Here is a 26,551-nt window from a genome sequence, read left to right on the forward strand (position 1 = left end):
TGCACTACACCAACTTTTACCAAAACACTAAATATTTGGGAAATGAGGAGACTAATTGCTGCAGTTCTGAAAGTAAAATCTGTTCCCATTCTTGCCTGTCATGGGATTCTACTGCAGTAATAGTTTGGATCTCCATTTTATAATGTACAAATAGTTTGCAGTGGCTCTGAACGTGTTTAGCCCCTCTTTTCGCTACAGCACAATGCTGGTGTAACCCATGCAGAATGTGGACCCTGGCTGCAAAGCCCTGCCTGAAAAAGACAAGCCCAAATGGAAGCATCTTGCTCCAAAACCTGTACATATCGTTCAACGAGGCCTTCACAGATGTGCAAGTCACCCTTGTCATGTGCACTAATACACCTTCGTACCAACATGGTTGCTGGCTTTTGGACAGCATGCTTATAGCCAAACAGGTGGTTTACAGGCAATAGTACTCCAAAAGGATTGAGTGCATGCAGTGATTTCCAATACAAACACAAGTCTGTCACATTAAGACTCAAAGATCACAACCAGCCAATACTGGTTGTAGGCCTTGTCCCCTAGAAAACATAGATTTCTTTGAATCTTTTAATGTATGGTAGATGAAGATGTCCCCAGGTTAACAATTTTACATTGTGAATCGTGTTTGTCCATGCAGTCTTTCACAGACCGGTGAACCCCTCCCCATCCTTACTTCTGACAGACTCAGCTTCTCTGACATGCTCTTTTTTTTTTTGGCACTTTTCCATTCGACTTGGGTCTAATTGGCTCTTTTATTTTTCCACTGGGAAAATTTGGAAACCTGGAAAACCTGGACCTTTGAAGCTTGTACTTTTTAGTCCTTGCTCACATACAGTTCCAAGTGAGCAGAGTAGGGACTAAAGAAGATGCCGACCTGTTGCCAATTATAATCATTTATTTGATTTTGTAGCATTTCCCAAACATGTTGCTGCTGGCATCAATTTCACAATGAGCATGTATTTTTAAAAAAACTATTTATCAGAAAATGTGTGTGTACCTAAATACAAGCTTTACATGATTTGCACATCTTTGTATTTTGTTTTATTTACATTGTGCAAGGCAAGGTTTATAAAATGCAGAAACTGGATCAACTTGGATTAGCATCATAGGGAAAGGCAACATTTTATAGGACACATAAGCAACAAAATGAATAAATATTTCAGACGGTACCCATGTAGCAGCTAAACATTCAACATGACCAGAACACAATGTCATCAAAAATCTATTTCCTCCTCAAAAATCTACTGGCAATGATTAGTGAGTTTGAGACATTCCTCTTTGTCACTACAGCAAACATTGAAAGGTCTTTTACAAACAATCAGATTAAAAACAAAACTAAAAAAATTGAGGTTTCTGTGAAAGTAACTTCTCAGTAGGTGGGTAAATAAATAATAAAGTTCACATTTGCTAAGCACAAATACGGTGGAATCTTCCTAATACCACTGTTAAAACATGCTAGCTAGCATGAGAGTATCTTCTGCTGCTAGTGAAATAAATAACTGGGTAAGGAATAATGTTCCATGACTAATTTCTGTAGTCACTAAACACCAATACACTAAGATACTCCAAAAGCCGGCTGTAGAGGATTTTCAATAGATGAGGTGCAACGATTCACAGTAAAACCATAAAAATGGAGAAGATCACATACAGTAAGCATTTCTTCTCCTGGGGAAAAACCAAATGGGTAAATTAAAAACTTCTGAAATTGCATTTCTGCTTTTGCGTTTCTACCACCTCTTCCCATTTTTAAGAAACCAACTGTGTGCATAAATCAAGATATTTTAATGCTTCTTTTAATAATCTAAACATTTTAAACAAATTTTTGCAAGAGGTATTTTCAGCAGTTCAAGCAAAAACAGGAATAGTGACTTATTTAAAGCAGATGACTTGCTGCAACAGTTCTTTTTTTGATGATGCATAAGCTTTGGTGTCTTGACCCCCCTGTACATTGGTCAGATCAATTGGCAGATGCAGAAAATAAGACAACTCACCAAGCAGCAAATGGACTAAGAGACAGCATGAATGGCGCAAGAAAGGAAGAAAGAAAGAAAGAAATGCAAAACATCATAAACAAAAACAAGGAAAAAAGTTAGAAAGAAAGAGAGTCACCATTAAATATGCCTTCATAACATACATTTCACTCCTGTTCAACTCCATGCTTAAAGATAATATGGTTAATAATTATAGGATAACTCTGTGTCAAAAATGCATTACATTTTTAACCATTGCTAAAAAGATTAAAAACACTGACAGACAATAGACACCAGTTTGTAATAATTGTGCTCCAAAAAAATGCTACTATCCTGTTACTAGTTACTGTTGGTAAAATTGCTAATATATCTTTGAATATGTGGCATATTTTATCAAATAAAACAATGAAACAATGTTTAATGTTTGAATTTCTGGCATTTTTTTAACAAAAATGCAAATACAAATAAACTTTACCATGAGACAGATCATGCTTCTGGCCATAATTACAACATTTGACAGAAAGCTGCAGGTAGCAGTAAACTGAACATTGACAACCTAATCTTATCTTATCAAAGAAAACACATTAGTGTTAACAGATGGAAAACAGACCTAAATAATTTCTATTGAACTACTGTATTTTTCACTACACTTTAAATTCCTGTAAATACGGCATATAATTTATGCCACAAATCATACAAAATGACAAGAAGATTTCCGAGATTTTTCTGTATGGCTTTATTTATCAGAAATCTAGTATAAAGTATTTCACTGCATATTAAAAAATGGTATAAATGTGTATTTTGTGTTAAATTACAGTCAAGGAACAACAGTTGAATGGGAATAGAATGGAAATCTAAATAGAAGATTTTTGTTTTGTTTTGTTTAATTTATGTTATTCTTTTTGCTGCTAAATGATTATTCTGGGATTCTCTTGGTAACCAATATTCAACCAACTTCTTGTACACAATTCTAATCATGTTAATACATTTAAACTAGCACACTGTAATGACCGGTGTGGTACATTTAGAATGAACATTTCCGAGCTATTATTACCTGGACAGGTGAGTTTGTTTCTTAACTGACGTCCTGCAGTACCAGGACACAGACAAGACGTGGAAGCACAGGTGAAGAGCATGTACAAGATGCAAGAGATAAAGACACAAAAGGGAAGAAAGGAAGACACACAGAACGCAAGACAAAAACTGAGATAAAAACACACATACAGACAGACAGGTACAAAGACAGATACTGAGGCACACAGAGGGCTATGGACTACAGACAGTGACACAATGGATGGAGATTCCTGGTGGATTGCCAAATGAAGATAGATGTTCTGATCTGACTCATTCGCATGTGTGACACTGTGGTCTACTCTGATACAAACAGGCTATTGTAACATTCACTGATGAAAAACTATGAATACGGAAACAAACAGCAGTACAGACACAAGTACATGAAGGTGGAAAAACCAGTATCAATACAGTGAGTTTACGATACAAACGGGGGTGGGGGTTGATGGTTTTGAGACTGGCTTATTGCATGTGAACTTTCATTTCTACAAATGCTTCCGCTGTTTAAGTCATACAACTGGGATCATGTCCAGTCCTGTTACACTTCCAACAACAGCTGCTGATAGTGAACTATGTTTTCAGTAGCATCAAGTCTTAGATGGCTGTACAAAGATGACAGTTCTTTGAGATCAAAGAATTAATCATGCTCCTGGAATTCAATCTTTAGAATATTAAAAAAATAATAATTTAAAATTGGGGGGCAGTAGGCATATGTTTGCATATAGCGAATAAATAAAACATAAATAAAATAAATGTTTTTAAACATCACAATGGACAATATTGAGGCCATCAAAAGGCTATGTCCACATATTGTATGGTAGGCCAAAGGTAATTATTGTGAGATGCCTAGTGATAATTCTTCCGGAAATCTATTCTAAGAGCAAATACCATGCTTTAAAGATTCTCCACCAAAGCACTTTTTGAGATTTAAAAAAAAAAAATCATAAATATATTGCAATCCCAGTATTCAACAATAAAGAACATTTTTACTCACCGTTGAATAAGTGAGCCCTATTAAGCGTCTCAAACAAACATTGTAATTGACTCAGCATTGTAGTTTTTCTTTGGCAAATATGCAGTAATGGTTTTCAGTTGAATCAGGTGTGTAGTACAAACAACAACCTGGCCCTTCAAAAAGGCCACAAATCATTCAGAGTTGCATTAGCCACATACCTGTCCAGAGTAGAGGTCGGGGGTCGAACACTCATGGCTGCGCAGTGTCTGAAGGTTTGCACTTGTCTGTGTAGCAAAATATGGTCAATATTCGATCATTTCCTTGACCAAAGTCTGTCTGAGCTCTGTCTCAGTTCATTCAACAGCAAATAATGTTTCTCTGAAGTGGTTTCATTTGGCACAAAGCAGTGGTCCTACAATTCATCTTCTCGTTTGCACGGCCTGGAGAGCTGGACGGTGTGGTCTTGTCCAGTCACCTGAACAGCTTCTGAATCAAACAAATCAAGCTTCCTTTTTTTATTTTAGTGATTTTCCAGCAGGGTGTTTGACTGTCCAAATATGAGTGTCAGAACATCTAACAAAGGGACAATATTTCTAACAACAAGTGGATACAGATAAGACACAGTTAACTGGTAATAACCTTTACAAGCCAAGAAATATTCCAAGGACAGTTATTTGTAAAATATGTAGGTCACATTAAGCACCTTATTGAAGGAAAATAAACAAATGTCTTTGTTTGTTTTATATTTAGTGACTGACTAAACCTCTGGCAGGCTGCTGGGCTGTATTTGTATAAGAAGGCCAGTGCCATGAATCTTGGTCCTCGGTCTGGACTTAAACAAGCCTAACCCGCTGCTTATAATAACTGTTAGGACTTCTTACAGCATATTATTGTTGTACATTTTCGTTACTATTTGTCATACAAGGACCATTCTCTGTCCTGCAGATCTAAATGAAGCTCCAGGAGCCGACTACACAACAAAAATAGTGTCTCTATTTTGTTACACAGTGAAATGTTAATTAAAGTGCATCCACCAAAGCAAATCTATTGTAAGGTTAAAAAAAAAAGAAAAGAAAATAAAAGCTACGTTACGTTAGGCTACAGAATAAATCAGCAGCAGTGTCTGGTTCTGTTAGTGTTGCTCCAGGCTGTGCAGATAAAAATATAAAGTAATGTTATAATAAAAATGACTAGTTATCGTAGTTTGCTACGTATATATGCAGATATAGATATCTGCCAAATAAACCGCACTGAAAATGAAAATAGCCGGATTTCTGTCAGTGTAACTTCAGTTTAGCTTAGCTAGTGGTGCTCTTCCAGTGCCGCAGGCCACAACTGAATCCCCGCACTCTCGTACAAGCAGCGGCCAGTTGTAGACCCTGCTCCATCGGCTACGGGTACGTCCAAAAAGGGGCAGCACGGCCCATGAAGAAAAACAGGTTTTCGGTCAGCAAGTCCTCAAATTGGAACGCTATAGAGATCAAATCGAACACCCACAAAAATAAAAGAGGTATAAAAAAATAAAAATAAGTGTTTATCAAGTGATGCAGTCGCTAGGGGAACTCTGCAGATTGTGATGGTCCGAAAGCTTCATCTGATCTTCTCTCTGCTTCATTACAGGTCAGATGCCTTTGTCCTGAGCGATCACCTGTGCTCTCATAGCTTCTTCTCCAATCCCTGCTAGGTGCCTGGCTGCTGATGCATTTTAAAAGAAGTGAGAATACAGTGCTTTCGCTTGGCTGTTAGCTTGATTTCGAAAGCACACCATACCACCACAAGCCGCAGCACAGCTCCGGGGTTGTGTTTGGATTCGAGAAGCAAACACGCTCCAGATCTCCACCTACAGGCAGCCTCCTCTACACACACACACACCACAGACTGCAGAAATGACTCAGTGAAGAAGAACCCTGAGTTCCTACTCCACCTGACAAAAATGTGAATACACTTCTAGGATGCCCATCCAGCTTTTTTACTTGATTGCACATTAACAATTGCTCAAACACAAAAAGAAGTGTCTAAAATGTATTTGTTCAACTGTGCATTGACTGCAGCAGTGATAACTGTCATCATCTCTGTTACTGTACTTGATGCAACCCAATATATCATTATCATAAATGAGTGGGGAATTTTGATTGTTTTCTTCAGGCAGTCATCTTATAATTTCATTAGAACACCAAATTAAGACAAGTATTTGAACTTCATATTTTTTGGCCAATGAAGACGCATGATTCATCAGGGAATGTAACTCGCATCCACACTCCATGACTGCTTCTATTTAACCATTGTATTCAACTGATTCTTCACATCACATTGACTCCCTGCCGAAGAAGCACCTACACCTCAGATGCCTAAGGAATTTCAAACTACCCTCAAAGGTGCTGCAGAACCTTTACACCTGCACCATCTAAAGTATCTTCAAAGGGAACATCATAGTCTGGTTTGGGGAACAGCACCAAGCAGATCTGATCTCTCCAGAGGGTGGTGCGTTCAAACGAGCACACCATTCAGACCAAGGTTCCTGAGATGCAGACCATCTGCAAAAGTTGGGCCTGGACTTGCGAAGGAACTCAAGCCACCGCAACAATGGACTCTTCTATCTGTTGCGATCAGGGAAGCATTTCTGCCCTCTGAAAGCAAACATAGAGAAGATGAAGATGAGCTTTTTACCACAAGCAGCTTGGTCAGTGTTTTACTGCTACAAGAAAAGATCTTTATCTGATTTACAGAGGAGTTCTTTCTGGCTGAGAACAGAAGCATCTTGTATGATGACAAAAAAAAAAAACCCTCAGTATGTCATGATTATGAGATGAGTATATTGTTATTATGAGATAGCTCTTAGCCTGATTCATCAGGACTTACTTTCCTACTTATTTAACTATTTTCTGCCACAACCAAACCAAAATCTGCATGTTGCGTTCATTCCAAATGTTTCAAAAATAACAAATTACTACCACCAGAGGTCGGCACCACTCCGCTCCACTTTTGCAACGCTTTAGGGGCCATGAACTTCGGGAAACCCCCTGTAGTCACCAGCGACTGTGTAAGGCATGCAGGCAGAAGTACAGCAAAACTAACAATTCAAATACACTCCACACCACCCACACTAAAAAATATAAATAGAAATAAAAGGCACTGGACATGCAAATTTAACAGTTTCCTTTCAAATTACTAGGGTTTTATTATTCCATTGATTTAAGTATCAGGAGAGAACTTTTTTTTTAACTCACCATGAATGAGGAGCCTAGAGCTATGATTCTATTTAAAAAACAGTATCTGCACCTTTTTTTTCTTTCCAAATTTTTCAAAAATAACAAATTTCAAAATAAATTCAATAGGGCACAGCAGGTAGTGTCGCGGTCACACATCTCCTGGGACCTGGAGGTTGTGGGTTCGATTCCCGCTCCGGATGACTGTCTGTGAGGAGTGTGGTGTGTTCTCCCTGTGTCTGCGTGGGTTTCCTCCGGGTGACTGTCTGTGAGGAGTGTGGTGTGTTCTCCCTGTGTCTGCGTGGGTTTCCTCCGGGTGACTGTCTGTGAGGAGTGTGGTGTGTTCTCCCTGTGTCTGCGTGGGTTTCCTCCGGGTGACTGTCTGTGAGGAGTGTGGTGTGTTCTCCCTGTGTCTGTGTGGGTTTCCTCCGGGTGCTCCGGTTTCCTCCCAGAGTCCAAAAACACATGTTGGTAGGTTTATTGGCGACTCAAAAGAGTCTGTGTGTGTGTGTTGCCCTTTGAAGGACTGGCGCCCCCTCCAGGGTGTATTCCCGCCTTGTGCCCAATGATTCCAGGTAGGCTCTGGACCCACCGCGACTCTGAACTGGATAAGGGGTTACAGATAATGTACAGATAATGTACAGAATACAGTGCTTCCTGGGCTTTGGGGAACCCCTCTGCCTGGAGTGCATGGTAGTGTTATGGGTGTGTCTGAATGAATCATGTGATAATGCTGAATATTTTATTTTTTGTTGTTGTATATTTAGTCACCATGAATGACGAGACTAGAGGTGTGAGGTAAGTTTCCTTTTAAGAGCTCGGCTCTGGATATATTGTTTATTCCACATTTTTTAATAGTAACAAATTATTTCGACCAGGTCGAGGAACACCCAGTGGCAGCCCTCCGCCTGATTCTCAAAGATGGTGACTAAAATTATGAGTCTGACCTTAGTCTTCTTCCAGGGGATTGGTGCAATTCACTGTGGCCCCAAAGGAGCAGAGAACAAGATGAATTCAGGCTGGCCAGTTAGCCTCTCCAGCTCAAAAGAACAGAGCATACCAACAGTGGGTAGTCCCACTTGCCCTGCCCACACTGGGCAGAGTTTAAAGCATGAAACTCAGAAAGCTCACTCAAATCACACTTAGAGAAAGAGGCAGATTGTTTTACATCTAATTATAATAAGATCACATTTCTGATGACTAAAATTCTCAAAGATGGTGAAGATCTAAGTGCTGCAGAAATTTAAGGTGGAACAGTGTAGCTCCACCTTAACGGTTCCCACTGAAACCCATTGTATTACCAATATGGTACCAAGACCCAAATGTAATGTTTTCTCCTAACTCAGTTAAGGTGGTATTGGGTAGTTCCACCTTAATAAACCTCATTGTATTACCGATGTGGTACCAGGACCCAAATGTAATTTTTTCTCCTAATCCCTAACCAAAATGACAGCGGTCAGTCTAAATGTCTGGACGCCCCCCATGACCACCCTATAGGTTAAACTATTTACTATATATCACCTTTGGGGATCCAGGGCCCAATGGTGATGTTTTCCCCTAACCCCTAACCACTTGGGAATTGTGTAGATCCCCCTTAACAACCTGAGGGATTCGAATGAGCTCCAGAGGTTAGGGCTCTGACTGACTATCGCACCCCAAGACCCCCCCACCCCCACCCCCCACTGGGCTTACCTCGTGGTGGCTCATTTCATGCCTAAGGTGTAAGCTCTAAGTCCCGCAGAAATTTAAGGTGAAGCAGGGTAGATCCACCTTAACGGTTCCCATTGTGTAACATATGGGCACCCACTGAGTGTCCTGCAGGGATTTGGCCCACTGGAGAACCTCACTTTATTAAAGTGCTTTACAGAGCGATACAGAAAGATTACAGTAAAATTTAAAAAGTAAAAGAAAATAAGAATAGAATTAAAACAGAATATATAATTTAAAAATAATAAATAAATTTTAAAAAATTATTAAAAGCTATTCAGAAAAATTTAAAACAATAAAAACAGAGTAATTAAAAAGGAGAGTTATTAAAACAGTACTAGAACAAAAATTAGTCAATCTAAGTGCAGTGCTACTCAAATGCACCGGAGAACAGGAAGGTCTTTAGTCTAGATTTGAAGGTAGTAATTCATTCATTCATTATCTGTAACTGCTTATCCAGTTCAGGGTCGCAGTGGGTCCAGAGCCTACCTGGACTCATTGGGCGCAAGGCGGGAATACACCCTGGAAAGAACGCCAATCCTTCACAGGGAAACACACACACTTACACATTCACTCGCACACTCACACCTACGGACACTTTTTGAGTCGCCAATCCACCTACCAACGTGTGTTTTTGGACTGTGGGAGGAAACCGGAGCACCCGGAGGAAATCCACGCGGACACAGGGAGAACACACCACACTCCTCACAGACAGTCCCCCGGAGCAGGAATCGAACCCACAACCTCCAGGCCCCTGGAGCTGTGTGACTGTGACACTACCTGCTGCACCACCGTGCCGCCCTGAAGGTAGTAATATTTGGGGCAAATCTGATGTCTTCCGGGAGTCTGTTCCAGGTGCAGGCAGCATAGTAACTGAAAGTTGCCTCCCCCTGTGTTGTTCTGACCCGGGGCACCGCTAGCTGACCAGTCCCGAGTGATCTGAGGGGCCTACTGTGTTCATACACTTCTAGCATATCTGAAATATATTTTGGTCCGAGGCAGTTTATTGATTTATAAACAATTAATAACACTTTAAATACTGTGTTTAATTGGCAGCCAGTGCAGTGACCTGAGGACAGGAGTGATGTGCTCGGTGCTCTTGGTTCTGGTAAGAGTTCTAGCTGCTGCATCTTGAACAAGCTGCAGCTGCCTAACTGTGGACTTGGGAAGTCCAGTAAGGAGACCATTGCAGTAGTTCAGCCTGCTAGAGATGAATGCATGAATGAGTTTTTCTAAGTCTGGTTGTGACACATACCCTTTGAATTTTGATATGTTCATAATGTTCTTAATAAAATGCAGATTTTGATATTGCCTTTATTTGGTCATTACATTTGAGATATTAGTCCAGGATTACACCAAGATTTCTGACCTGGCCTTTACTAATTCTAGGCAGTTTCAGAGAGTGTCAATGGGACTATAGTCACCTGGTGACCGAGCTAAATAGATCTGAGTGTCATCTGCATAACTATGATAGGCGATTTTATTACTTTTAAGGATTTGTCCAAGTGGTAACATGTAGAGGTTAAACAGTAGAGGCCCCAGAATTGATCCTTGTGGAACGCCGCAGGTCAACGATGTTCGTTTTGATTTATAATTACCAATAGCAATAAAGTAGTCTCTATCCACTAGATACTTATCCAGCTGAGAACTATTCCTGAAAGCTCCACCCAGTTCTCTAGTCTGTCTAAAAGGATTCTGTGGTCGACAGTATCAAATGCAGCACTAAGATATAGAAGCACTAACACAGATAATTTCCCGCTGTCTGTGTTCAGACAGATGCCATTTAGGATCTTTATGAGGGCAGTTTCTGTGCTATGATGTGGATGGAAGCCTGACAGGAAGTCATCGTAACAACAGTGTTCATGTAGAAATTTGCTGAGCTGAGTAAAAACAACTTTCTCAATAATTTTGCCTATGAATAGAAGATTAGAGGTTGGTCTGTAGTTGTTCAGGATAGTGATGTCTAAATTTGAGGGAAGACCCCTGAAAGGAGAGACCCATTTATTATTTGCAGTATGTCCTCAGATAGACAACAGAAGCCTTCATTCATAAAGTGTGCAGTCAACACGTCTAATGCATGTGGATGGTTTTAGACGCTGGAGAGTTTTCTCTAGAGTTTTCAGATCAATAGCACGGAATTCAGACAGGGTACATTTCAGATTTTGAGGCTGTATCAGAACAGCTCTGCTGTCAAGAGACATGTTGAAGATCGCTTACCGGATATTTACAATTTTATTGCTAAAGAAAGCTGCAAATCCATTACATTTTTCACAGAGTAGTTCTGGGTTTACCTGTGGTGGTGGGTTTCTCTCCTGCTCAAATTTTGTAGTATTACCTGTAGTATTGTAGTAGTCTCATAGGAGAATGGGGAACCATTTGTAAATAATAATACCTCCCCTACAATGTTGAATGATGAGCAATAAACCATAGACAGCCGTATTTATTATGGACCGTTTTAGAATCAGCAAGTAAAAGTAAAGTAAAATCTTGCAAAGGTGTGCCACTTGTGGATGACACGTAAATTGTTGAAATATTAGGAAAACTATGTTAAATATGTAACCACATTCATTATTTTTTAATGTAATAACTATGTTGCAATATTGCATGATTTAAATGTGGCACTTTGAAGAAAAATTGAATAGTAAATGTTTTTATACTGCAGCCTCTTCTGCAGAATATTTTGACTGATATGAATAGTTAAAATGACAGCTGATAGCCAAGAGGTCCCTCTGTTTAATGACAGTTGAATGGTTTAGGCATTATGGGTATTTTTGGAGAAATCCATATTGGTAAATATTAAGTATGACTTTATGAGAAAATTATACAGTGACATCTTGCCAAAATCATACAGTTGATAGCCAAGAGGTCCCTCTGTTTAATGACTGTGGAATGGTTTAGGCATTATGGGTATTTATGGAGAAGTCCATATACATATCACAATAGTAGGTATTTAATATGACTTTGTGAGAAAAGTATATAGTCAAATTTTGCCAAAATCTTACAGTTGACAGCTAAGAGGTCCCTCTGTTTAATGACAGTGAAACATATTTGCCCATCATGAATTTGATGCTAGCAACACATTCTAAAATGGTTGGGACAGGGGCATGTTTACCACTGTGTTACATCACACTCTGCAAGCATATGAGAACTGAGGAGACCACTAACTGCATCAAATTCAAAATGGGCAAATATTTTTCAAAAAGTCATAAACTTTCTCAGTTTCAACATTTAAAATGTTGTCTTGCACATCATTGCATTTTGTTTTTATTTACACTGTGCACAATGTCTCAACTCTTTTGGATTTTTTTATTCATTTGGCTATTAATATCATTATAAATTAAATAAGTCTTGTATTGTGTAAATAATAAATATTGTTCTGTGTTGGTTTGACAACTAAGGTCCAATAAAGTGAGAGATTAATAGATATATATGGTTATTTTAATCATTATACAATAAATGACTTAATTTTTCATCAAAGTAAGCCTTGTAATGTGTGAAGCATAAATATCTGTACATTTGTAAGTTGAATTGACATCATTAGGTCCAGCAACGTGAGAAATTAATAGATTTATATGGTTATTTTAATCATTATGAAATAAATGACTAAATTTTTAACCAAAACAAGCCTTGTAATGTGTAAAGTATGAATATCTGTATTGTTCTGTGTTGGTTTGACATCATTAGGTCCAACTACATGAGATATTAATAGATTTATATGGTTATTTAAATAATTATAAAATTAATTACTGAATTTAACACCAAAATAAGCCTTGTAATGTGTGACGCATAAATATCTGTACTTTTGTAAGTTGGTTTGACATCATTAGCTCCAATAATGTGAGAGGTTAATAGATTTATATGGATATTTTAATCATTATAAAATTAATGACTGAATTTTTCACCAAAACAAGCCTCGTAATGTGTAAAGAATAAATATCTGTATTGTTCTGTGTTGGTTTGACATCATTAGGTCCAATTACATGAGATATTAATAGATTTATACAGTTATTTAAATCATTATAAAATTAATGACTTAATTTTTCACCAAATCAAGCCTTGTAATGTATGAAGCAAAAATATCTGTACGTTTGTATGTTGCTTTGACATAATTAGGTCTGATGACGTGAGAGATTTAATAGATTTATATGAATATTTTAAAATTGTAAAATAAATGACTACATTTTTCACCAAAAATAAGCCTTGCAATGTGCAAAAAATAAATATCTGTACTTTTCTAAGTTGTTTTGATACCACATTCCCATAACTTGAAAGTTTAACTAATTTTTTTGGTTATTGAATTCATAAAATAAATAAATAAATAAATAAAAATCACCAAAACTAGCCTTAGTATGTAAGAAACTGAACATTTGTAAGATGTTGTGACATCATTAGGTACAATAAGGAATATTTGGATATTAACATTAAACGCTATACGTTTATTCTAGTAATAGTGCAACGGTCCCAGTTTAGTAAATAAAGGTTATGGATGTCATTTTTTGTTGGTTCCTTTTGTTACATTAGGAATCTGCAACTGTACCGGTGAATATACGTTTGGTAACTGGCGAAAAAAAAAGCGGAATTCCGAATCTCAAACGAATGTCGAATATAAAACCAACTTTACTGCAGTCACGCACGGACGTTCTCAAACATTCTCTAAAAGTGACAAAAATAGCGTTACCCGAGGGACGGACGTTACAGGAAGTTCCAGGAATGGATGTTTGGGAACGTTCGATCAGTTCTAGGATACGACGTGTTGCGGACGTGCACAAAGTCCTAGAAATACAGTGAACGTTGCATCAACATTTTTTCCCCAACATCGCCCAGACGTAGCCGGGCGTACACTTCAATTTCAAAACCGTTATTTTTCACAAGAGAAGTGAAACGTCATTGTGAATCTCTAATTCATTGTTAGAGAATTAATACACGAGTGAGCAATGAATGAACGAACAAATCACAGATTCTGTTATCCTGTTTTTAACACTGCTCTTAGTTTATTGTTCCAGTTTCACTTCCTACACGAGTGTTCCTCTAAATAACGAATCCCGAGCTACCATGTATTGTGTTTATAACCCTAGGTGTATTTTCGGCCCGTGTAGGAGACAGAAGCCAGGAGTGAGCGCGTTTCAGCGCCTAATTTGGTCAGGAATGGGCGTGGTGGAGGACGGTGTGAGCTCCGTTGAGGAAGGAAACATCTGGCGTCGCCTTATATCTCAAAGAATTTGCAAGAAACTTTAAAACAACGGACAAACTCACGCAGGAAAGGTGCGTTTCTTTATAAAACCTGACTTCATTAGCGAAACGATTTGGTGCTAGTTTTTTACATGTGTAAAAAAAATGTTTTTAAAAAAATCCGTTAAATTCGTACGTGACTTCTCACGATGTAACGTCTAAAGAAAACCGCTAGTTTGGTGGAATATGGGTTGGAACAGTTTATATATTGGAGGGCTTTCAAAGAAGCCAACGTTGCTAAACGTTGCTAAACGTTATTTGTGAAAATCTTAGCCATTTAGCGATAGCTCCGCTGATTTCAGCGCTGGAGCAGTTTGGAGCAGTTCCCCTCCCCGCCCTAACACCCTTTGTTCAGTTAGAACGTGGTTTCTTAAACGTTTGTCCCCTTTTGGCGTCATCAAGTGTTTTAAAGAGAGAAACGAGTTTTGAAAATACATGTATGGTTTCTTACGTGGTTACAAGATAAATACAAAAAAATGGAGGAGAATCCGAATGTAGAAGACCCAGTAATAGGGCATCTAGCTATGAATCTACATCTACGTTAGTTCCTACGTTTACTAGACTTTATTTTTATTTCCACCATTACAACCGTAGCCCCACCCAGGTTTACTCACCACATCCGCTTACAGTGACCCCGCAGACACAGTATTGCATCTACAACACGTCTTCAACCTGTTCTCTAAAACTTAATACATTCTAAAGAATTACTTGTAAATGGAATTGAGTTAATTCAAGCAAAATATTTTAGCTGATATCCTATAGAGGGGATTCGGGTATTTAAATAGTAATTTATAGGGCATTGTGTGTATTTCGGTTTAAATAAATCCTCAGGGAACAAATATATATCACTACGCCCCGTGTCTGCAATCATTTCTGCGATGTTCCTGTTTTCCCGCCAAACATTACTTAAAATACCTGTTCATGTTGGTTATGTACATTTCCAAATGTTGTCTGCCAAACAGTAGCTACATATCAGAAGCATATGAGAAGATATGGAGGATAATATTGCTTTTCTTAAAGCACCAGTCCTGTGTCATGGCTTTTATCAACGTTTAATGCCACGTTTTTGTAAGCAGTAGTGTCCTGCTGTTGTTTGTGTAAATGTATAGTTGCTAATACATATATTAACCATTTATTTATGGTCAGTGTTACCTCCTTTTAAAAAACATTAAATTATATTTGACACATACAGATATTTGCCTGTTTAAAGATTACAATGTCTCTTATCTTTGAACTACTTTTCCCAACATTCTGGCTAAACATTCTTCTCAAGGTGCACAGTAATATTAATGTAAATAATAAACCTACAAACTGAATTCAGATACTTTAGGTTCAGGGTAAACTGAATTTAACTTTATATTGGCTGTTATCCATGGATGATTATGCTCACAAAGTCATAAACTTCAACTTACGGCATAGTATAGAATAGTATTATGAGAGTTGTTAAATGTGGGTGTTAAGTACATGTAGGTTTGTAGCTGCAACATATTCTGCTATTAAGAAACAGGAAATTCAAAGACACAGTGTTAGTTCCTGGACGACAATGAAATACTAGTGTGATATTTGTGTGCTATGCTTTTGCATCATTTTTACCACATTACTCTCAGAAAAACATCACTGTCACCACCTGCAATGACAGCATCATGTTTAAAAATATATATGGGAAATATACACACACAACCTTCCCACCAAGATTAAACATAATCATGGTAATTACAGTGCTTGCAAGACAGATTTTGAATATCATCATCATTTTTTGCGTTTTCTTATTTATAGTTACATATATAGCACCTTTCAAGGTACCCAAGGAGGCTTTATAATCAGCACTCCACATATTGCCATCCCATTCAACATTCATCAACATTCATCATCCATACACAGACTGGCGAAAGCAGCAGCCAAATGTGCACCATGTATTTTCAGCCAGGAACGATCATCCACATGGAGAACAGTATCAGACGCTAAATGGTTCACCCTTTACACATACAGACATTCATTTACATACACATTGATACATTCACACCAGGACAGGGTTTCTTAAGAGCAGCCAATTCACCTAATCTAAATGTGTATGGGACTGTGAGAGGCCCCGGAGGAAACCCACACAGACACTGGGAGAACATGGAAGCTCAACCCAGATGGGACTTGAACCAAAGATCCCAGCATTGGGAGGCGAACCTGCTAAAACCAAGCCACATGCCGTTCTCCTAAAGCAATTCAAACAACCCCAACCAACTACTTTATAAGCTGTATTTTATTGGCTATTTTTTTAAGCAAAATGTGTTATATCTATTATTCTTTTTTTACATTTTATGTTGAGTGTAATATTTTTAAGGGTGGCATGGTGGTGCAACAGGTAGTGTCACTGTCACACAGCTCCAGGGTCCTGGGGTGGGTTTGAGCAGTTTGGTGTGTTCTCCCTGTGTCTGCGTGGGTTTCCTCCGGGTGCTCCGGTTTCCACCCACCGTTCAAAAACACATGTTGGTAGGTGGATTGGCGACTCAATAACGTCCATAGGTGTGAGTGAATGTGTGAGTGTGTATTCCCTTTTGCTGTCTGCATTCTCGTTGTTCTTTTGGTTTCTATTTCATTTTCCTTTTTGTCCTCCCTTTTCTCAGACTTTTTACTCCTGAATTAAAACTTTCTTAAAGAAAATAGGGCGTTTGTCATTTGAGTCTGACTGGTTTGGTGTGGTTTATTCTATACTCTCTGTGGTCACAGATCAGGCACGGCAAGATCAAATCAAAAGCGTGGTTGAGTCACACTTTCCTGTGGTGATGTCTTAGTGTATACATTCATTGTGCTAAGTTAGTCTAATAAAGTAAGAATTACAGTGTTTCACAATTTAACAGAGTAAGAAAAACTCAACATCATATTTTCAAATCATATGTTTTCTACCAGTAAATTTAAATTTATGGTCACCATGTTTTCAGTGATGTCTAATAACAAGGATGAACATTCTGAACCCGTGTGAACGACTGCTTTCAATGTACTGAAATATCAGTGTTTTCTACACCGTTTTTAACATTCCCCTGCCTCTTTTCAAGCTTTATTATTATTTTACCTCATTTTACAGAAGGTTTATATTTGTACCAGTGATGTGATATTTTCAGGAACTATCTGCTGGCAGCGTTTTACGTCAGGGGTGAAAAGTTCAGGTTTTGCATAAACAACAGTTTGCCTCCCTCAGATGCGCCCTCGTGTGGACAGTCTAAGCATTGCGAAAAGGGAACACTTGAGCTAAAGAAAAGTATATTTACTGTAATCCCTCGCTACTTCGCGGTTCATCTTTCGCGGGTTTTTTCAAGGGCGCGTATGGCCGCTTTATCGAGGATACTGAGGGAAAAACTAGGAAAATTGAAAATGAAAAGTATTTTTTATTATTTACATGTATTAGACTAGGCCTGTAGGTGACAAAATATATCATTTACAAGTATTTCTTACGTACAGTACATGTATTGTTCATGTCCACATCCGAGTGAAATTTACTGACGCTAAATCACAGCTTAGGAATTACTCTATTAAAGAAACTGGTAGCAGTACAGGGAGGGTTTTAAAAGTCCAAATACTCGTTAAATACATTAAAAAATATATTTGCTCTACTTCGCGGAAATTCGTTATTCGCGGGTGGTCTTGGAACGTATCCCCCGCGAAAAACGAGGGATCACTGTATTAGTTCAGCATTATCACAGTGTTACTGTGGCTTGCTCCTAACAGTTATATAAAACAAGTCCGTTTATTTTGAATTATGCAGGTTACAGAATTTGCAGGTCGTACTCTCACCCTCTCACAGATAGAAAATACAAGACTAAATTCTTCCTGAGAAGAACATAACATGGAAACACGTAACATGGGAAATAATAATGATAATAATAATAGTTCCTGCCTTGCGCCCGATGATTCCAGGTAGGCTCTGGACCCACCGTGACCCTGAACTGGATAAGCGCTTACAGATAATGAATGAATGAATGATAATAGTTACACTTATATAGTGCCTTTCACACACCCAAGGACACTTTACAATGAGAAGAGTTTAAGAGAGGAGAAGGAAAATACGATTCAGAGGAATTGTTTTGAGAAAAGAGTTGAGTTTTGAAGATGAAAAGATGTGGGGGCAGCAACTCTGAAAGACCTACTGCCCATTGAGGAAAGCCTGAATCTGGGGATTGTCAGAAGAAGTAAATGTAAATATAGCTCCTTAACAATGTAATGGACAGATTTTATCAGTCCTCTAAGTTATTTATACATTATCATCCGTCCTAGTTACTGATTCCCATAGTTCATTCATTCATTCATTCATTCATTGTCTGTAACCACTTATACAGGTCAGGGTCACGGAGGGTCTGGAGTCCACCCGGAATCACTGGGCACAAGGCGGGAATGCACCCTGAAGGCGGTGGCAGTCCTTCACAAGATGAATTCCCATAGTGATTTTTGGTTATTTATTTTTTACACTATGGTGGGGAGTGTTATCATTTGTATGTGTCCCTATTTTTTGAGACTAAATTTATGCCATTGAGTGTGTGAATGACTGGGTGAGTGTGTGAAGCCCTGTGATGGACTGGCACCCTGTCCAAGGTGTGTCTCTCTGTCTTGCACCCAGTGATTTTCGGTAGGCCCCCGGCTCAAAACATACTGAATAGGATGAAGTGGTTACAGACCATGAATGAATGTAAAATCAACTTCATTTGGAGTAAAGGGGAAATGTGTTTGCTTAAATCTTGTCCACATAATGAAATATTTTGTCTCTGTTTACTTGCAGGTTTTCATAAACGAGGATCTCCAGATTCTGTCCTCAGAGGATCCAAAACGTGAACAAAAACCTGGCAATAGCGGACAATCCAACATATCTACAGTTCATACTATAAACTTGTGTCAGTCCCATCAATACAGTTCGCATCATGCCCTTGGTAGTCTTCCAGTCCTCCCGCCTTCTGTGGGCACGTGTGGCAGCCCTGCTGTTTACATGTGTGGCATTTAGCGTTGCCGCTCACGGAAGCCGGCTGATTGGCTCGATGTTTGATTGGTGTATGTTTTGCTGGGTGTTCAGCTTCATCACCACCCTGCTGGTAATAACAGTGGAGCTGCTGGGTCTCCAGAGTCGAGTTCCTGTGTCCTGGTCCAACTTTCCCATCACCTTCGCCTGCTACTCTTTACTGCTGTGTCTCTCCGCTTCCATCATTTTCCCCTTGTACTTCCTCAAAGGTGGTAATAATCCCGGTGGAGAAGCTCGTGACCACAGCATCGCTAGCACTGTTTTCTCCTGTCTGGCCACTGTTGCTTACCTGGTGGAGGTGAGCTTGTCTCGAGCACGGCCTGGGGAAGTGGTAGGCTACATGGCCACGGTGCCGGGACTACTGAAGGTGTGTGAAACCTATGTGGCCATCGTTATCTTCCTCTTCATCAGCAACCCTGTATCATACGACGATTATCCTGCACTCAAATGGTGCCTAGCCGTGTACTGCATCTGCTTCATCATATCGATGGCCATAGTGGTGATGTGTGTTGGAGAGTGTACCAGCTACCTTCCAGTCCCTTTGCCTCGCTTCTTGTCTGCTTACGCCTTATTGGCCGTGCTGATGTATCTTACGGCTACCATCCTTTGGCCTGTGTTCAAATTTGACAGTCGTTACAGTCGTTCATCTGGAAGATCGAGTAGTTGCCAGTACTACACACATGGACTCTGCGATTGGGACAAACTAGTGGCCATAGCTGTTCTCACTGCTCTCAACTTCCTGATCTACCTGGCAGACCTGGTGCACTCTGCACGACTGGTGTTTGTGCGCACATGAAAGATATATTTACCACTGCTGCTTTAATGTAAGATGTACTGCTGAGTTAGAACAGAACAAAAGATTCCATTATTTTGAAATATCTTTGCTGTGAAACGTAAAAGCCTATTTCCTACATCACAGTATTTGCTGTTTGCACTTTTTATTAGAATGTGTTTAGAAATGCAGGCAGACCTGTTAATGGCTGCATTGTTGTGCCTTTATGAACAGCAAAACCTTGTTTGCTGTTGTGTTACGGGAATAAATATGAGTTTTCACATATGCAATCTTCCTGTATACTGTAGCATGATGCTGTTATTGTAAGCAAATGCAAATGTAAAATTTTACTGTACTGTCTTGAAATGAACTCTCACACACCTCTCTCTCTTTCGCTCACTCACACACTTTATCACAGAAATGTGTGTAATCCCATGAAATTAAGTTGGACACATGATAAAACCCATATGTCTCTCATAATACACACTGTACCATATAATTACAACCATAAAGTGCAACTTTGGTGGTAGTCCAGCCGTTACAACAGCTATCAACTGAAAAGCATGTATTACCAGAACTGATATCTAACGCTAAAAGTGAGCTAAAGTTAGCAGGCACTATCACTCGCCCCCGTTCATCTGTAACTCTCAAAAACCTGATTATAAAACTCCTCAACGAAGCTTGGATTCCACCGACATAAAGTGTAACTCAAGTCATTTAATCCACATAGCAACCGAAGAAAAGCACGTACTACTTATTACTTATCACTGTCACTGCAACACATGAATAAAGGGCAACAAATGCAACTCCAGCTTGTGTCCTCATGCTGTTTCAGCTCATTTTCTTCTCCTTGCTCTCTCAGCCATATAATGTCCATACCAGGAATACAGAGCTTGTAGCTATGACATTGGTGCCATAAAGTGTTACGCATTTCTCACAAGAGTCCTCCACTCCGTGATTCAGAAGTTGCTTATTCCAGTAGGACTAGCAGAAGACCTGCTGTAGCAGCCACAGAGGCTCTATTCTCCCCATTACAGCTCAGTGGGACCTCACAATCTTTTAGAAACTGTGTTGCATTAAATGTAAGCATGCCTATTTAAAACTGTAGTATGCATCAAATGATTCTCTCTTGATTGCTCATTCACTAGTTCATACTGTAAATGATTTATTTGGGGATTCCCTAAATTCACTAACTGATTCACTATCTCATACTCTAAATGATTCACTAGCTAATTCTCCAAGTCATTCACATGGTGATTCCTAGCTAGTTCACTAAATGATTCACTTGCTCATTCCCTAATCGACTCACTTGGTGATTCCATAAATGATTAACTAATTCCCTAAATGATTCACATGGTGAATTACTAGATTGTTCCATACATGATTCACTGGCTTATTCCCTATGCGTTACACTTGTTTCTTCCATAAATGAATCACTTTGTGATCCCCTAAATTATTCATTCATGATTCAATAAATGATTCACAAAATCATTCCATTCATTAACTCATTCAATTAGTGACTCCGTAAATGAATCACTTGCTTGTTCCCTAAATTATGCACTGGGTAAATCTATAAACAATTCACTAGCTCATTCCCTAAATGATTCACTTGGTGACTCCATAAATGAAAATAGAAATGAGTTCATTATAAAAATCCAGGTCAGAGTATATTTTTAAATAAAATATAATAAGAGGAATATAGATTTACTTAAATAAGGCATGTCAGAACAAAGGCATTTTAGCTAGTCATGTAAAAATGTATATAATGTGATGTCTATGATGTCTAAGAAGATGGTGGTAATGACCTAGCAGCACATAGTAGTTGGTTTAAGGTAAGTCTTGGGTGTGGAGACAATCATTAACCATAATTTGGCTGTATAAATAATTATGGGAGGGGCCTGTGAAGAAGGGAACTGAAGTGGAGCTTCACTGGTTGTCAAAAGCATTTTTATTTGCTGTCATTTTGGAGCTAAATGTGAGTAATCTCTGTTTTACTGTGAAATGAAAAAGTAAATAATATTCAAACCATTTTGAAAAATATTATTTGCCTTAAACTAATGTATGTATCTTTATTTTCAATCTATAGTTGTTTTGGATTCAAAACAAATAGTGCTTTACTTCTACGCCGTATTCACTGCTGAATGATTCGTAATGCTAGTAAAAATTAATGGTTTTATATTGTGTTTAAGTTGTCCCTGGGAAACTAAAACTCTGCACTGCACACATCTTCAAGGGACTTCTTTATAAGCAGTATTTTGTATTCGCAAAAATCTGTTCTTATCCAACGAAATTAAGGTTATTACTCTTTACCCTTTAAGCACATTTACATGCTGGAATATTGTCATATTTGATGTCAGTCTAGACTTTAGCTACACAACAGTCCATGTTTGCAACTGTTGTATTCTCCTCTACGTGATGCACCATACAGTTTTACTTTAGATGTTAACAGGCCAGTTGAGAACATGCATGCACTCTGTGTCTATAAATGCACATTGTTGTAGCATGTGCAGAATGAAGCATGTCACTGTCTTAAAGAAATAACCATGGACTACGCTAGAAAAGATGTCACAGGATTCCAAATGTCATACAGACCATTTCAGTGGTTTAGCTGCCCTCAGTGTGACACAATATGGGTCTGTTTCTAGGCAGATATACAACTCCTTCTGCACCAAACAAGTCCTGCAAGAGTTTTAATGCTGCATTAGCCTTTCTTTAATACGAGTGAAATTGCATAAAATGGTTGTAATGTTGTTTTAAGTAACTCAGATATTTATTTCTATTATAGTGCTCATGTTCAGGAAGAAGTTTTCTGACGGCACATTGTGCAAACCTTTGGTGAATGACATAAAGACACATACAAACGTACAAGAACCTCTACAGAGGGTGACCTGGTTTCACTGTAACCCCAAGTTAATATTCCGGGACTGTACTGGCCAATAATGACCTTTCTAAACTGCATTCGTGTGGTCTCACTGGCCTTCTCTTGTGTAACGCTGGGCCTTGTAGCACATGCAGGGGGACTGGAAGGAGGAGTGGGTCTGTGGTGTATGTTTTGCTGGACCGTCAGCTTTACTGGCACCCTGCTGGTCCTCGTGGTGGAGACACTGAACTTAACGGAGTACTTCCAGAGTTTCTGGGTCAACTTCCCCTCCACCTTCTTCAGCAATGCAGCCTTGCTGTGTCTTTTTGCCTCCATTATCTTTCCCAAGAACTTTATAGTGGATCAACAGAACTACGATGTGCACAATCACCTTGTAGCAGCTGGCATTTTCTCATGTCTGGCTACTTTGGCGTACCTGCTTGAGGCTTGGTACTCTTGGGTAGAGGCAAAGTGCTTCATGGCCACAACACAAGGCCGTCTACTGGTGTGTCAGACCTATGTGGCAGGGATCATCTTTGTCTTCATCAGCAGTCCGGTGTCGTACAATGGCCAGGCAGCTGTGAAATGGTGCATGGCGGTTTACTGCATTTGCTTCATCTGCTCAGTGGCCAGTATCATCAAGATTGTGATCTGGAACCCAAAGGAACTTGGATGGCTAACAATTTTAAACCTGTGTGCTGCTGTCATGTACCTCAGTGCTGCCATCATCTGGCCCGTGTTCAAATTTAACAGCCACTATCCCAGTGAAATCTACCTACCTCAGTCTTGCCAGGGTGGGGTAGGACTGTGTCCTTGGGGCAGATTGGTAGCAGTAACTGTGCTCACTGCCTTTAACTTGCTGCTGTACTCCCTTAATGTGTATTTTTTATGCAGCTCAGCTTCAGCAAATGAACATTACACCGTACTTGTTAATGAAATACAGCAGCATTCATCAGTTCCAAACACACAACTTCTGGGAAATGACAGAAGGAATCTGCGCAGCTACCAGAGCCTAAACTAACCTGTCACATGTGACGCTGACATCATCAGATATGTTTAAGAGAACGGATATTAATGAATCACAGGTAAAACCTAAAATTTCAGATGTAAAATATTGAACATAATGCATAATGGGTGTGTTATTTTGTTATGATACAAACATCTACTGTTAATTTATATAAACAACTTGTTTAAAACAATAATATTATTAAAAACAACAATAGAACACTTAATATTTCCAACAAATATAATAAAATACTCATTTTTTTAAACAAGACATATTTCAGAAGGTATTAAATTGTTACTATAGCGAACTATTTAATAATAACAAACTATTTAAGAACAATGAAACAAATATATGTAAAAAAATTCCAAATTTGACGCCTGTTTACAGCTGTGTCACTTCACCATAAAGCTATTGTCCACACGTTCATATGTTACTTCTAACTGTTATCGGTACTTTTCTTGATAAATGTGCTCTGAAATTGTACAGTGACAATGACACAGGACTTTTTCCTTTTGAGAGGTTTTCTAGATTATTTTTCCAAGTGACTTTTTCTGCTGGGCGGCACGGTGGTGCAGCTGAGGTTGTGGGATCAATTCCCGCTCCGGGTGACTGTCTGTGAGGAGTGTGGTGTGTTCTCCCTGTGTCTGCGTGGGTTTCCTCCGGGTGACTGTCTGTGAGGAGTGTGGTGTGTTCTCCCTGTGTCTGCGTGGGTTTCCTCCGGGTGACTGTCTGTGAGGAGTTGGTGTGTTCTCCCTGTGTCTGTGTGGGTTTCCTCCAGGTGCTCCAGTTTCCTCCAACAATCCAAAAACACACGTTGGTAGGTGGATTGGCGACTCCAAAGTGTCCGTAGGTGTGAGTGTTTGTGTGTTGCCCTGTGAAGGACTGGCGCCCTCTCCAGGTTGTATTCCCACCTTGCGCCCAATGATTCCAGGTAGGCTCTGGACCCAGCGGAATTGGATAAGCGGTTACAGATAATGAATGAATGGATGAAATTTTTCTGCTAGCTACTGGCAGGGGAGAGGCTGCATGCAACTTTTAGGGGCCAGCAAGGTCAGAGGTCAAGATCAGAGGGTGCTGCAGCATTTTTCAGGAAATATACACATCCTGTAACAATCTGAATGTGGTCTGGAAGCATGCGTTTTATCATTGATAAGTGTAAAGTGTTAACCTCATTATAAACTCCTCCATTCCACATGGGGTTTTAAGGGCCTTATGATTAATAAATAAATAAATAAATAAATAAATCTTTCAAAAGACAAATCCTGCAGGATTCTTGTTCTTCAGGTTTTTTTTCAGAGCACATTCATCATAAAACAGAGATAACTGGTGGAAGAAAAAATGTAAATGTGTGGGTATTGGCTTTAATCATTTGGAGATTAAATACATCAATTAATCCAGTTTTGAAAGTAGATTGTTTTCTGCTTTTAGTATTTTGCATATTTTTCTAAAGAAAACAGATCTGGACCCGAGGAATGCCAGATGTCTTTAACACAAGCAAAATCATTTGGAAAAAAATAAACCTTGGAAAGAGTCACCAAGCTGCCAGCGTATGTTGCTCCAAAATGTGAATAAATCTTTCAGAGTGTTACATATGCCATTTTGGAATGCGGAGTATGAACTGATTTCAGAATAAGCATATGAAGGTTGACAAGACAAAACATTACATAACTCCTCTTTGTACCGCTTTCATTTAAATACTGGTCAAAGTGAATGTATTAATCACTGCCTTCTGTTTGCATTTCCTTTACTGTCCCAACTTCTATGAAAGTGATGATTGCATTACATGTTAATAGATATGACCAATCACTTTACATTGTTGTTCGTAATTGATAATAAACCATAATATAAATAAAAAATATATAATTCTGCTATTCGTTAGTTACTATGTTATAACATGAGCAATGCTTCAATGCACTATGTCTGATAAAATAATATGCAGCATACTTCTGCTATATGTCCAGCTGTATTATGGCAAACCAAAGTATTAACCTCATTTATTAGTGTTAACACTAGTAGTGGTGATTTAACACTGGTGAAATTACTGTGTAAACCAAGCAAATGCCAATAACTGAGACTCAGCTGTTATAGATAATACCCCTTCATCACTATACAAGGTTACACAGTTCTGAAGAACGTAGAGGGGCTTTTGTTATCGCCTTGTAATATAATGAAACCCTTATAAACAACTAATTAGAAATATTTTTGAATAAATATTTATTAGATTACATGAAGACCTTATGTTAACTTTCACCATACATGTTTCACTTAGCACAATAATTACAATTTAAAAATGAATGTATCATCCTATTCAAGATATGGCTGTCCTGTTGAACTCAAAGTACACTGTGTATCATATAATCACAGCTATAAAACCATTTTATTGTACAGTATCAATCTTATGAGCAAATATTGATGGTGGAACGAAGTGGAAAACCACATGCTTCAAAGCAAAATGAGGGCTCGTTTTAACCCATGTTTTCTAACTTGCACTAACCAAGTCAAAGACTTTGAAAAGACCTCTAGACAACAACATGTAGATGAGAAAAAAAGACAGCTATCCTGACCACTTTACACTAAACCAATGAGATGACTGGATGCAGGTCTATTTTACACAAGTTTCATTTCAGTATAAATCTTGATATTACAGAATAATATTATCCACTCATTTGATGACGGATGGCTTTGTGACACATATATAGTACCAGTCAAACGTTTGGACTTCTTCCCATTAGTCATTGGTGGAATAGGGCTGTTCACTGTATTAGAACTGTGTACCAGC

The 26,551-nt window shown here is 38.8% G+C and overlaps 3 protein-coding genes across 7 annotated transcripts in view; 2 read left to right on the forward strand and 1 right to left on the reverse strand.

Moving 5' to 3' along the window:
• arhgef11 (Rho guanine nucleotide exchange factor (GEF) 11) overlaps positions 1 to 13,669 on the reverse strand; it is a 51,897-nt gene extending 38,228 nt beyond the window's left edge. For 2 of the 5 annotated variants that reach the window (XM_066680645.1, XM_066680643.1), the window contains exon 1: positions 4,215 to 5,882. In XM_066680645.1, coding sequence (XP_066536742.1) covers positions 4,215 to 4,249 — 35 coding nt within the window. In that variant the 5' untranslated portion in view covers positions 4,250 to 5,882. Of the gene's footprint in view, positions 1 to 1,991; positions 2,007 to 4,214; positions 5,884 to 13,587 lie in introns of those variants that run through there. The other 3 variants (XM_066680642.1, XM_066680644.1, XM_066680641.1) reach the window with 3 other exon arrangements.
• A 328-nt stretch (positions 13,670 to 13,997) lies between these two features.
• myadma (myeloid associated differentiation marker a) lies at positions 13,998 to 20,724 on the forward strand. The gene is made up of 2 exons (XM_066681653.1): positions 13,998 to 14,171; positions 18,901 to 20,724. Exon 2 carries the CDS (start codon positions 19,040 to 19,042, stop codon positions 19,928 to 19,930), a length of 891 nt encoding a protein of 296 aa, XP_066537750.1. The 5' UTR covers positions 13,998 to 14,171; positions 18,901 to 19,039; the 3' UTR covers positions 19,931 to 20,724.
• A 2,121-nt stretch (positions 20,725 to 22,845) lies between these two features.
• Positions 22,846 to 23,787, forward strand: LOC136707276 (myeloid-associated differentiation marker homolog). Its single transcript, XM_066681256.1, has one exon. The coding sequence runs from the start codon at positions 22,846 to 22,848 to the stop codon at positions 23,785 to 23,787; it is 942 nt and encodes a 313-aa protein (XP_066537353.1).
• Positions 23,788 to 26,551: the final 2,764 nt, after the last annotated feature.

This window comes from Hoplias malabaricus, chromosome 9 (assembly GCF_029633855.1).
Source record: "Hoplias malabaricus isolate fHopMal1 chromosome 9, fHopMal1.hap1, whole genome shotgun sequence".
NCBI lineage: Eukaryota > Metazoa > Chordata > Actinopteri > Characiformes > Erythrinidae > Hoplias > Hoplias malabaricus.

What these genes read in the sequence shown, in the direction of transcription:
- myadma (XM_066681653.1), top strand. Translation starts at nt 19,040, where the DNA reads ATGCCCTTGGTAGTCTTCCAGTCCTCCCGCCTTCTGTGGGCACGTGTG.
- LOC136707276 (XM_066681256.1), top strand. Translation starts at nt 22,846, where the DNA reads ATGACCTTTCTAAACTGCATTCGTGTGGTCTCACTGGCCTTCTCTTGT.